We start from the raw sequence: 12,051 nt of genomic DNA, 5'->3' as shown, positions 1-12,051 counted from the left end.
TCTTTTTCAGTACAATTAACATGTTAACTTAACTCGTTTATTTGTATTCTTGAAATCAGTTAGTTAATACCAATAGACATGGGTAAACCTGATTATACGATACATATACTAACCGAAATCTATACTATACTTAACAAAATTAGTTCTTATGAAGATGAACTAGTGGAACGTCTTAGAGGCGTCGTCCACTTGTTGCCGCAGGACGGGCAGATATCGCGGCGCTGCAGGTAGGTGTGGATGCACTCCCGATGGAACTGGATGCTGCACGATCCGCAGCGGATGTCCCACAGCACCAGGCACTTGCAGAGCATGCAGTTCTTGATGTGCTCCCCGTGATTGGTGGTCAGGTAGAAGCTCAACTCGACGAGGCTGCGCGGCCCCAGGTAGATGCTCTCGTCCAGCTCCATGAAGTAGCCCATTTGGGTCCACTTCTGCAGCAGTTCCTGCATGCGGCTCTTCTTCAGCGGCTTCGAGTTGCCCTGCAGGTTGTAGGCCGCATTCCAGGCGATGTGGCAGTCCTCCTCGGAGGCAATCTTGTCCAGCAGCCTGGAGAAGTACTGGCATTCCTCGGCCGACAGTCCCGTGTTGGCCACGTTGTCGGGCGTGGGATCCGTCTTGGCGAACACCAGATACTCCTCGCTCTTAACTGGATACTTGATGAAGACGAGCGTCAGTCCCAAGTCGCTGATGGTGTCGTTTATTTCGCTCACGAGTGCCTTCACGGCCTCCTTGCTGGAGGGTTTCGGGACCTTGTGGTGGGCGCACAGCGGGCCCAGAATATTATCGATCAGTTCGAAGCTCAGGTAACTGTGGTTCTTGCAGGCGCGGAGGAAGCCGCGCTTGACCACCTCCATGATGAGTATCGTAGGTCAGTGATTATATCAATTTTAAAGCGATTCCAAAATCTCCAATAATAAAAAATGCGCGCCGTCACAGTGTGCCCAATGCAGCAGGGCCTTAAAATACCTACATACGAAGTTTGGTCATACTGCAGCGCAATATTTTTTAAATTCAATGTTTTAGAAAACTTGAAGTTTTTTCCGATTTAAACGCTATTTTATAAAAGCATGATCATTTAAAAGACATTAAAAAAATTAGCCTTAAATACAAAATAATCGTATTAATTTGGTGACACTGCACCGCAATATTTTTAAAATTCAATGTTTTCAAAAATTGTAAGTTTTTTCCGATTTGAAATCAATTTTTAAGCCATTTAAAAAATTTGAATTAAATACGAAATAATTGTATTAATTTAGTGACACTGCTTCGGCATATTTGTAAAATACGGCGTTTTCAAAAATTTCATTACGGGTGGTAGTTGAAGTATTTAACGGAACCAAATCGATTTTAAACAATTAAACAAGAAGTAAACTCCAATTCTTGTTTCTAAAATAAAACAATTCGGCACATTTGTTTTTTATTTTATTTTGTTGAGACTTAAAAATTAACAGCACAACAATTAATATCTTCAGAGAGCTTCGCTTTGATTAAAATACAGCGTATGTATGTAGTAAGAAATGGTCTTAGGTAATATGGGAACAAATTAATAGATCAGCAAATGGATCGAAATTTAAACGTTAGAACTAAACCGAATATACATATTTAGCTCAGATTTCAAAACGATATATTTACACTAACTTCTTAAAACGAAAAAGCTATAATTTTTTATGTTGTGTAAAATACATCAAAAAGTAAATAAGATTATTTCTGCCTTGGCTTTTATAACTTTTTTCCATAAAATCCTAAGAGTCTGATTCTCGTCGACACCGGACTTTGAACATGCTCCAGAATCTCCATCTGAATATAAATTTGTTTTGTGGTTTTAGGCGAATATTTTTAAATGTTTGCATATATTGCGATGACGAATAAATAAGAAAAAGAAAATATGTCTATAAGTATTCGTATAAATTTTCACTAGGCCATTTAGTTAGGCGTATTTATATATTTTGGCAAAACTAAGAAAATGGCAAAGACGCAAGAGTAGAAAAATTAAAATAAAAGAGGCTTCATATGCATGTAATATATCGTGTTTTAAGGTATGGTATTCGTGTGTGTCACCTTGATGAAAGGTAGCTTCAGTGCCCTTACGGAATTTAAATCGTTGCACAAGAACTTTTGAATTAATTGATAAGCTTGATATTTAATTTATAACTAGAGTTCCGAATCACATATCGTAAACAAGGAGAAACTAAGGAGTAATAATCTAATTTGTACAGTTTTCACATCATATTCCATTTTAAATGAGACCAATTAAAATAAATAACAAAAGAAACAGAAAAATTAATAAAACTTATAAGTAAACATTTCGATGCTCGCCTCCAACCTAAAAGAAATAATAATAATTTTTAGAAGAAAATCAAATAAATAAATATAAAATTTATTTAATAAGTGAATTTATGGTTATTTTTAAGTACGTATTTATGTACAAAAGGCGATAAGGAAATGAGGAAATCAACTGCAATTTAATTTGTACTTACATGGTTAGTCGCGTGTTAGAATCTAAGAAATTAGATTATGAGGAAAAATACAGAAATTAAAAGTGAACAATACAAACGAACATTCTTAACTGCTGTGCTTTAAGAAGCATTTGTTAATCTGTTAATCAATTCACTGACTGAACTAACTGACTCTGGGACTTAGTTTTTCATGTCTGGGTCTCCGTCTGTGCTTCGTTTACAACATTTGATTTACCAAGGAAAAGTAGACAAAAACAAACAAAAATATTATAAATAGTAAATAAATCAAATACATAAGAAACGGGCTCGATCTCTTGGTTCTTCCACAGAAATGATTACATGAAATTATTAGTAACCAGGCTGAGTTCATTTGCAAGGTGATGATTGGCTTCGTTCAATTGAACAGACTTTTTTTTGGGCATTTACCAATTGATAAAATTTTTGATATATTTGTTTTTTAGATGAATGCAGTTTTTCATTGGTTGTTGTAGTTGTTGTTGTTGTTGTTAGAGCAACCAAAGTTAAATTGATAAATAGTCCGCATGAGTTTGTTAGATGATTGATTGGTCGAAGGAAAGACAGAAAGAAAGAAAGAAAGATGCCGCAGAAATGAATAAATAAATTAATATCATCGCTGAGAGAGTAGTTACATTTCGATTATATAGTATATTTGGTAAGCATGCATTAGGTAGTAGTTAACAGTCAAATCAATATTACATAGGTGTTACAATCGTAGACTAGAAATCGCTTGCCGCCGCACAAACTTAAACAATTAATCAACAATATTGAAGGTGGGTGCAAATTAATAGCCTCCTCCTTTCCTCTTGCACCACAAAATCAACATATAAATTATACAAAAACAGAATATCGCTAAACAAAAATCACATTTTCATGGTTGTTAAGTATTTAAATAACAATATGTCTACTTTGCCAAAGTATCTATGGTGTAGATGCTTTCGGTTCTTGTTTTTTGGTTTCTGGTTTAGTTGAGGTTTTTCGTTTCGTGTGTTAATGGCCAGCTTGCTACGCCTAGGATTAGTCTTTGGTGGTTGGGGTGCTTCGCTCATTCGGTTATTCAATATTTCGGTAGCTAGCGAGCAGATGGTGATTATCGCCGGTGTACTTGATACTTACGCGACTCAGAGAGTTCCGGCGCCCCACAGCCGGTCCCGTTCCGGGTCCAACATCCTGGCTGAGACCATTCCCGGTATCATTGTCTATGCAGATATCCGAGTCCGAGTCCACGCGCCTAAATTCGCTACCATCCTGAAAGGAATTTCAGTTGGTTATTATCCTTTTTCTCCTGTTTAGTGCAGCATTCAACTCACTTGAGTTAACTGCTGTGTGGTGGTGAGCAGTCTGGCAATGGGATTGCAGCAAACGGGCAGCGTCTCCAGCAGAGTGGGTCGCGAGTGCGTCAGCAAGGGCTTCATGTACCTAGGGATACGGTATCAGTCTCTAAGTGAAATTCAAATCTTTATAGTTTACTGCCACTCACTTGGTATCAAAGTTCCCCCAGATCCTAGCCAGTATGGCCTTCTCGTGACTGTTGCGACGACGTCCACCGCCCAAACTGCCATTCGGTCCATCCGCTGGCGTATCCAAGTTGGACTCCGTTCCACCGGACAAACGCAACTTGCCGCGACCTCCGCCGGCGCTTTCCACATCCTGTAAATAACCGTCAGACTAACACAGAGTTCAATTAAATGATATTAGCTCTACTTTCAATGCGGGTGAACAAAAGAAAAATGCACAAAAATTAGAAATTCAAAATATTTGCTTATAAAAAAGGGCCTGTCAACGTTTGGATAATAAATATGCTAGAGGCTAGATAAAATTATAAATTCAATTTAAACAAAACGGACATGTATTGAATGATCATTGCCAAAAACCTACCGTCTGCGGGTGTGAATTGTCCATTGAATTGTAAACCTTTTTTTGAGCAGATGGTTTAATGTTGTGAGGTGCGTAGAAATGTATAAGTAACAAAAATCATGAGTTAAAAATTATTCTTTCAAAAGAATGTAAGAGAGAAGTTGTAATTTAATCAATGCATTTGCAATTATGGCTTAAAGATCTTTAGACATTAAATATATGTACTAAATAGATAATCCTCTACTGTTCACAAACATTTTTCAAAATACTTTCTAAAAGCACGTACATATGTACGTGATATTTGTGTACTCACACTGTGCACTTGGTAATTATTTAATTGTTCAGTCTCATCGTCAACGCCAACACTGCAATTAAGGGAGATTTTTGATAATAAACGCGGAAGCATTTAAATGTACGGCATGTACTCACGGTATTTTCAACCAATTTAACAGAAAATTGGCTGCCCCACCTTGGATTACGACCGTAAAGATGACAATCAGCGATGTGGCGGTCAACATAGTTTGTCGCGCATCCGACACTGTATTTCGGATGGCCAAGGCAAAGGACATGGCGCCACGAAGTCCTATTAGAAATTAAACTCATTACAAAGAGTCCCTTTTTAGTAGCAATTAAAGACTTGCCAGCAAAGAACAGCATGTGCTGGAAGTTTGAGGAGATTTTAGGCTTCCGCTTGATGTTCAGCAGCCAGGATAAAGGATACACATTCACGGCACGTCCTATAGCGGCGCAGATCTGCGAAAGTAAAATATTTTTTAGCCTTGGGATTTTCAATAATATAGAAATAAACTTACGAAAGCTGTTATGATAAATCCCGCGTCGAAATGATGCTTGGGAAAGGTGAACATCGAAACGCCAATATAGGAAAATATAAAGTTCTCGGCCAAAAAGTTAAGCAGCTCGAAGATCTGTTTAGTTCTTTGCCGCGAATCCTCCGACAGGTTGTTGTAGGTGTAGTGGGCCTGGCAGATGCCGCAGAAGAGCACGGCCACCACGCCAGTGAGTTCGGTGGCCTCGGCCAGCAGGAAGGTGCTGTAGCTCATTAGCACGAAGAGCGCCGACTCTAGAAGGGGAAAGTCGCGAACCCGCGTGAATTTGGTCATGTGTGGCAGGAGTTAAGGAAGTTATCGATCTAGCTATTGTACTAAAGTTAATATTATAGAGTAAAGGCATATTTGAAAAGGATATCAATGCTGTCAAACAGCCCATGGCGGCGCCAATCATCAGGGACAGCAGAAAGATGGAGAAAAAGTCACTTAACGAGCGCAGAAAAGCTGTAGTTTCGAATTCCCCTGTATTAGAGTAATGTTCACCATAGTTTTGTATTGCTCTGCAAATAAATAAGCACATATTACTTAAAATTATTTAAAATAAATCAGAAAACCCTTACCCGCTAAGGACAATGGCCACGGCATCGTTGAGCACAGATTCGCCCAAGACTAGCGCATATAGGTTAACGTCAACTCGAAGATCGTTGAATATGGCTAGAATGGTGAGCGGATCTGTGGGCGATATCAGGGCTCCAAAGTAAAGAGTGTCCAGGAATGTGAAACTGCTGCTCAAGTACTTTGGCATCAGTTTCACACAACCGTACATGAAGCCGCCGATAAGAAAGGCCGACAAGGTAGTGCCCACAATGGCGAACGTGAGGATGGCACCCAGATTGCGGAAAAAGTATTTCTGCGAAGAAGAAAACCAATCCAGTAAATTGTTTACAAAATTCAGAGCAATAAGCAAACCTTTTTCAAGCTGTAACCCGCGTAAAATATTATAGGCGGTAGTAAAATGTTGAAAAACACCTCTGGATCAAAAGTTGCCTTCAGATCGATTTCATTCTCATCCACATCGTGGACCTGACCACGAAATACATAGGCGTATGTCTTGATGCCCTCCGGTAATTTGGTTCCATTCGTCTGGTTAACGGGGTACTAAAACAAAGACAAGAATTATATTAACCCCGGCATTGTTCTGTCATTTAATGACTTACCTTAAACCAGAGGGTATCGGGCGGCAACTTATCGGTGTACGTCGGAACACCTTGCGGCTCCACCTGCATGTGGACAAGGGTGGCGGAGGTTCCCGCATACCGAATAATTGCTCCAACAATTAAGCCTGAGAGAGGATAAGGAAATAAAGATAAAACATCTATTTGGTTTGGCTTTTAATTAAGATTTTAAATGAATTTTTAAAAATTAGTATAGGTAATTAGTAATAATATTAAAATGCAGTTCCATGTCTTTAAAAACAGAAAACAATTGCGAATATATTTGTTAAAAAAAATTCAACATAACAAATTTTTGTAGTCAATAAAATAATATTATTATTATTAGAAATTAGTAATAACATTAGAACGCAGTTTCATGTCTTTAAAAACAAAAAATAATTGTGAATATCGTAGTTTAAGAAAAACTCAATATAACAAAATTTTTTTAGTCAATATAGTATTAATATTGGAACAATCATATAAAAATAAATGAAAACATGATGGTAAGTAAAAACAAGTGTTGCCTTGAGGTCACTTCAGATTATATTATTTATTTTAAAAGTTTTTTTTTTTAAGAAAACAGCACATGTCCAATGTCTGGCCTGACCTATCGCAAAAGCGAAAGTGTGACTAATAGAACCGAACCGATAAGAAATATGCTTAGTCAAACGTTATCAGAGAAAAACAAACAGAGTGATTTAGGGTGTTCTTTATCTTGCTTGATTTGAAAATTGTTTTATTTCCCGTGTATTGTAATGAACACAACATCTTGGGAATTTATCAATCGAGCTGGGCCATAACAAAAAGCTTTCACCCGCTCTGTTGGGGAATGCTAAATAATCATTCCCAATTTACGCCCAGGCCCGGGGTTTCATCAATGCCCAGCCCAACCTGTTTTATTGAATTGTTTCATTAGCTTCAATTAGTTGAAAGAAATCTTGTTTGCTCTTTTATTGCTGCACACATATGCCGCAGTACTTAATGTATATGAAAATGTTAGAATAACAAAGTACTCGGCAGGTTTGCGCGATCATGAAAGAGCAGTGAAAATGTATTTTGACGGAAAACCCCAATGATAATGGCTGACTAAGCACGACAAGGTCTCGTGTACAATATCTTTGCTGCAATGGATTCCGTTGTCGTTGCGTGCAGGTTCTTCTATGTTTATTTAGATTACTTTGGCTTTTACTGCCTCCCAAATGCTCGAACGTAATGTCACGGCTGGCGTGCACAAAAGGGTAATTCCGAATATGGGACAACAAAGAGGTGACAATGAAAATGACGGGGTCTACAAAACGACGGGCAGGTGACCGATAATCAAGAGCTTTGAGTTCTAGGTATTGCAGGAAAAAGGTATTTTGAATAACAAAAGCTATCTTCAAGTTATATACATTGTATATAGTAAAAAATATATTAAATTCTTGTATATCTTAAAGGCACAGAAAAAAAAAATGGTAATGGTCAATTTGATATTTTTTAAAGATCAAGTTATTCATATCATTTTGATATGAAAAAAATTATGTTAATCTAATTTTATATTATTTGCTCAAAAAATACTAAATTTTGTATTTTTATGATATGATAAAATATCATGATTGAATCTTTAATTTTGACATAAGTCATATCGCCTTTTTATTGATATGAAATAAGGTAGAAATAAACCTATTTCATATCGGATTTTGTGGGGTAATATTAGAAAAAGGTAATCATTAGTTACACATTAAATATTATTAGAATTCAATTTTTCCCTCAGTGCAGCTATGAATAGAAAGATGTGACGATTGAAAGATGAGATCTATAAAAGCTTCATTCAGATAACTTTAAAATATGGAGACTAGACAAACGGAAATGCCAACATATTGTACATTGTAGATACATATTATCATCTTGTATATACAAATCTAAACTTTATGAGCCCGGAGATGTAATGATGACTTTTCATGACACCTTCTGAGACCCTAAGAATCCAACATACCGTAAATGACGGCCAGTCCGGTCTCGTGGAGCCAGGAGACGCGATGGTGCTTGAACAGCCATATGGTGAGGACCGTGAGGGCCAGCAGGAACACGAAGACGAGCAGATCCAGGCTCTGGATGCGATGGTTCAGCGTGGCCTTGGCGTCCAGGGCGATATCCGTGTCCGTGGCCTCGCATCCGGAGGTCAGTAGGCCCAGAATCACTGTGGCCAGGAGGAGGAGAACGCTGCTCCGGCTAACGGCTGCTTCCTTCATCCTGCTGGGCGATGTCATCTCTACTTCCGCGTCCACATCGCAGTGGGACATAGTTTCTGGTGATTCAGCCTGCACCCGCAGCCGAAATCGATTTTCGCGTTACGACGTCGCTGTAATTGATTCGCGCACCCAGGAGCGGAGCCCTGAGGGTTTGGGGGTGGTGGTGGCTCTGGGAGCAGGACGACCACGCTCAGGCGGCGTCGGATGAGTTCTTGACCTCCGCTCGGTTGGTTATTTGATGCACAGCCGTTATGTAAAATATATTGGTTCAAAAAGAGCTTTAACCATTTTTTTCTGCACTGCACTCGGTATAAAAAAAACAGTCAGTTCATATGGAAACAACCGTATGGAACAGTGAGACCGTTCGCGACTTGCGGGGAAATGCCAGCGCCGCTTTTGAACAGGAGCGGACTGGGAATCCAAGGGGTGTAACGGTTTATTTAGGGCTCAAAAACTTTAAATTTGTATGATTGGTTACTATTTAAAAAGTTGTTTGTTTTCAACTTGAATAGTAGTATAGTATTTAATTTTACTTTACTCTAATTTCATTTATTTTGTTATTTGACATACAAATGTATATTTTTTCAAATTGCAAAAAAAGCAAATGCTTTGGGAGGATCGCCTTGCGAGGATTGTGTCCGCAACTGGGATCCCTTCGTCACCGGTTCGCGGAATGCGGCAGGAAGCAACTGGAGTCCGGACACTGCTCGGGCACCATGGCAGACGGTAACCACAACCAGCTGCAATACTCGTAATCCCGATCCTAATCCTAATCTCAAGTGGCAAAGAAAATCCGGGAGTACATCGGGGTGGAGGCTGGCTACCACGCCATCCCCAAGAGCCGGGAAGGGCTGCTCAAGTTCCAGCCAAAGCTGAGCGACTTGCCGAACCGCTCCATGACGGACTCGCAGACGAGCGCCAATGTGCTCCTGGAATCCGATGCTCTGCTGAGGCAACGCTTCGCTTACGCCGGCGGCCTGCTGCGCATGGGCAGGATGATGGAGGAACTCGACCTTCTCGCCGGTAAGGTAAACTGCACCCAAAAAAAATCGAAATGAATCGTAGGTCAATTTTACCTTATTTAAGATCAATTTTAATTTGACCTGGCCTCTGGTAAATTTGACCTGGTCGAAAAGGGTATTTCATGTAAAAACGACTTGAAATTTACATGGCCATATCGATTTTACAATTCTGATCCCAATCCCTGTTCTTATTAAGATCTTTTCCCCTGCAGTGTGGATCTGCCATCGGCATGTCCTTCTGCCGAAGCTACCGAAAGGCGTTCCATTGCCCTACACTTTCGTCACCCTGCTGGTGGACCACGGGCACTTCCTGGTCGAGAAGTTCAGGCCGGATGTGGACGTCTCCCTGTCGGGACACGTTTCGTGGACGGGCGATAGCTCCATGGAGATCTCGGCATATGTGCGGCAAAGTGGAATGCTGCTGGCGAAGGCCATTTTTGTGATTGCCGCCCGCGATGCCACCAATAGTGGCCCGGCCCCAGTGAATCCTCTAGTGCCGGCCAACGAACTGGAGGAATGCCTCCACCAGGAGGCCCTGGAGCGGCACAAGCTAAGGGCGGGTAAATCGCCCCTTTTGGAGGACAAACGAAAGCCTTCGAGGGAGGAGGAGCAGATCATGTATGAGTTGTTCACTCGAACCAAGGGCATCGAGGGTCCCACACCCACGGATATGACCACTCTGCCTCCGGATTGCCGCTGGATGTCCAAGTGGCATCGCCGGACCCTGCTGCACTCCTTCCCGGAGCACCGCAACGAATCGAACACCATTTTCGGTGGCTTCATCATCCGCAACGCCATCGAGTTGGCCTACATGACGGCCAGCCTCTTCGCCAACGAGTACTCGATGATCCGTTTCATATCGGACATCACCTTCACCCATTCGATCCCCGTCCACAGCTATATAAACCTGAAGGCCTACGTGGTCTACACCCAGGACAATTACGTCCAGCTGATGACTGTGGTGGACGCCATCCATGGCAATGACTTTACGCAGTTTCCCTGCAACACGCTGCATTTGACCTATTTGTGCAGCCACAAGGTTCCGGAGGTCCTGCCAAAAAGTTATTACGAGGCCTTATGGTATTTGACAGGGCGTCGCTACTTCAATCGCTTCCTCGAATCAGTAGGTCGAGACATGGAGGGCAGTGCATCAAGTCCTTCGGGAAAGACCGATGGAGCAGGTTAAAGCCTTACGATAAGGAGTTATCAGGGATTAATAAAGCAACAGTTTTTCAAAAAGAACATATAAAGACATTTCAATACGACTGTATAACTAGTCTCTCGTGATTAAAGCTGTCTAGAAAACCACTTCTTTACTTTCCAGATCGTTCTTTATCCTATATCGGTTATGGAAACGAATTTGTTAGTTTTATTTTAGTTCCTATTAATATGATTAAAGTAAAATATAGTTGAAAAATATTTTATAAAATTTTTAATGAACATTTTTTCATTATCATTATTAATGGTAATGAACAAAATATCATTGGCATTACTTTCTCTCAAAAGTAATGAAATATTTTTCACTAGCATTACTTTTCTCAAAAGCAGGGACCGTAACAGTTATAAGTTTTACTTTAAAAGTCATCGATTAATCGTTATTCAGCACCTTTTATTTATAAGTCATGACGTAACTGTTATTTCAGACTTTTAAAATAAAAGTCAGAAAATAACAGTTATTTTTTGACCGAAAAAATAAAAGTCCTCCGTAACTTTTATTCATGACTTTTATAATAAAAGTCTAAAAATAACTGTTATTTTTAGACTGAAAAAATAAAAGTCAAGATAACTCTTACGAAAAGACTTATAGTAAAAAAATCATTAAATAACTTTTATTTGGTGATCGAAAATATATAAGTCTTAAATATCTGTTGCTCAATTGGAATTGGAATTTTAAAGGTTGCAATTTGTACTTATACACATGAATTCTTCAACATAATAAGACCGCGAATTCTTCAGACCTAGAGAAACCATTAATGACCATGGTAACAATTTTTAAAGTTCTAACCAATACAGCCATTCATGAATTCTTCAACATAATAAGACCGCGAATTCTTCAGACCTAGAGGAACCATTAATGACCATGGTAACAATTTTTAAAGTTCTGACCAATACAGCCATTCATAAAGTCATAAACATAATAAGACCGCGAATTCTTCAGACCTAGAGGAACCATTAATGACCATGGTAACAATTTTTAAAGTTCTGACCAATACAGCCATTCATAAAGTCATAAACTCATATAGCGAGCCTTGATAATTACTAGCGCGACATTGAATAATATGCGTATACATAATCGAGTATTCATATGTTATTCAAATATTTTATTGTCAAAGGTTTTGTTGTACATCGTTACATTATTAGTTGAGTTCAACATAAAAGGTTGTCATAAATTGTCATAAAAATTGTTACCATGGTCATTAATGGTTCCTCTAGGTCTGAAGAATTCGCGGTCTTATTATGTTGAA

The 12,051-nt window shown here is 39.4% G+C and overlaps 3 protein-coding genes across 10 annotated transcripts; 1 reads left to right on the top strand and 2 right to left on the bottom strand.

The window, feature by feature from the left end:
• Positions 1 to 35: 35 nt before the first annotated feature.
• Nse1 (Non-SMC element 1) lies at positions 36 to 948 on the bottom strand. Its single transcript, XM_017138580.3, has one exon. It carries the CDS (start codon positions 852 to 854, stop codon positions 147 to 149), a length of 708 nt encoding a protein of 235 aa, XP_016994069.2. The 5' UTR covers positions 855 to 948; the 3' UTR covers positions 36 to 146.
• Positions 949 to 1,427: 479 nt separating this feature from the next.
• Nhe3 (Na[+]/H[+] hydrogen exchanger 3) lies at positions 1,428 to 9,017 on the bottom strand. Of its 7 annotated transcripts, none has more exons than XR_011418236.1 (14): positions 8,309 to 9,013; positions 6,337 to 6,461; positions 6,089 to 6,277; positions 5,740 to 6,029; positions 5,533 to 5,679; positions 5,144 to 5,447; positions 4,973 to 5,084; positions 4,761 to 4,914; positions 4,645 to 4,696; positions 3,955 to 4,142; positions 3,785 to 3,893; positions 3,591 to 3,722; positions 2,478 to 2,662; positions 1,428 to 2,323 (listed from the first exon to the last, which is right to left on the bottom strand). XR_011418236.1 is itself a non-coding variant. In XM_070213887.1 (14 exons), exons 1-14 carry the CDS (start codon positions 8,613 to 8,615, stop codon positions 2,291 to 2,293), a joined length of 2,178 nt encoding a protein of 725 aa, XP_070069988.1. In that variant the 5' UTR covers positions 8,616 to 9,016; the 3' UTR covers positions 1,429 to 2,290. The 7 variants fall into 7 exon arrangements, 6 of the variants coding, with proteins under 6 accessions (XP_070069988.1, XP_070069998.1, XP_070069996.1 ...); XM_070213887.1 differs by lacking the exon at positions 2,478 to 2,662 and adding an exon at positions 4,353 to 4,388 and having other exon boundaries at positions 1,429 to 2,323; positions 8,309 to 9,016; XM_070213897.1 differs by lacking the exon at positions 2,478 to 2,662 and having other exon boundaries at positions 1,429 to 2,323; positions 3,955 to 4,124; positions 8,309 to 9,015.
• A 65-nt stretch (positions 9,018 to 9,082) lies between these two features.
• Positions 9,083 to 10,844, top strand: LOC108055306 (acyl-coenzyme A thioesterase 9, mitochondrial). 2 transcript variants are annotated; one of them, XM_070213901.1, is made up of 3 exons: positions 9,083 to 9,290; positions 9,345 to 9,591; positions 9,799 to 10,108. In XM_070213901.1, exons 1-3 carry the CDS (start codon positions 9,137 to 9,139, stop codon positions 9,962 to 9,964), a joined length of 567 nt encoding a protein of 188 aa, XP_070070002.1. In that variant the 5' UTR covers positions 9,083 to 9,136; the 3' UTR covers positions 9,965 to 10,108. The 2 variants fall into 2 exon arrangements, with proteins under 2 accessions (XP_070070002.1, XP_016994103.3); XM_017138614.3 differs by having other exon boundaries at positions 9,089 to 9,290; positions 9,345 to 9,587; positions 9,799 to 10,844.
• The last annotated feature ends 1,207 nt before the right edge of the window (positions 10,845 to 12,051 follow it).

Source organism: Drosophila takahashii, chromosome 2L, assembly GCF_030179915.1.
Source record: "Drosophila takahashii strain IR98-3 E-12201 chromosome 2L, DtakHiC1v2, whole genome shotgun sequence".
NCBI lineage: Eukaryota > Metazoa > Arthropoda > Insecta > Diptera > Drosophilidae > Drosophila > Drosophila takahashii.
Note: the sequence above shows the minus strand (reverse complement) of the source record. Positions and strands in the feature narration are given on the sequence as shown.

Excerpts from the sequence above, each read along its gene's own strand:
- Nse1 (XM_017138580.3), bottom strand. The coding sequence starts at position 854 with ATGGAGGTGGTCAAGCGCGGCTTCCTCCGCGCCTGCAAGAACCACAGT.
- Nhe3 (XM_070213886.1), bottom strand. The coding sequence starts at position 8,615 with ATGTCCCACTGCGATGTGGACGCGGAAGTAGAGATGACATCGCCCAGC. Across the intron at positions 5,448-5,532 it reads TGTTTGACAGCATTGATATC|CAAATTCACGCGGGTTCGCG; the intron begins CTTTTCAAATAT and ends GCCACACATGAC. Across the intron at positions 4,697-4,760 it reads TTAAATTGGTTGAAAATACC|TGTTGGCGTTGACGATGAGA; the intron begins GTGAGTACATGC and ends CCTTAATTGCAG.
- LOC108055306 (XM_017138614.3), top strand. The coding sequence starts at position 9,137 with ATGTATATTTTTTCAAATTGCAAAAAAAGCAAATGCTTTGGGAGGATC. Across the intron at positions 9,291-9,344 it reads CTCGGGCACCATGGCAGACG|TGGCAAAGAAAATCCGGGAG; the intron begins GTAACCACAACC and ends CCTAATCTCAAG. Across the intron at positions 9,588-9,798 it reads GGAACTCGACCTTCTCGCCG|TGTGGATCTGCCATCGGCAT; the intron begins GTAAGGTAAACT and ends TTTCCCCTGCAG.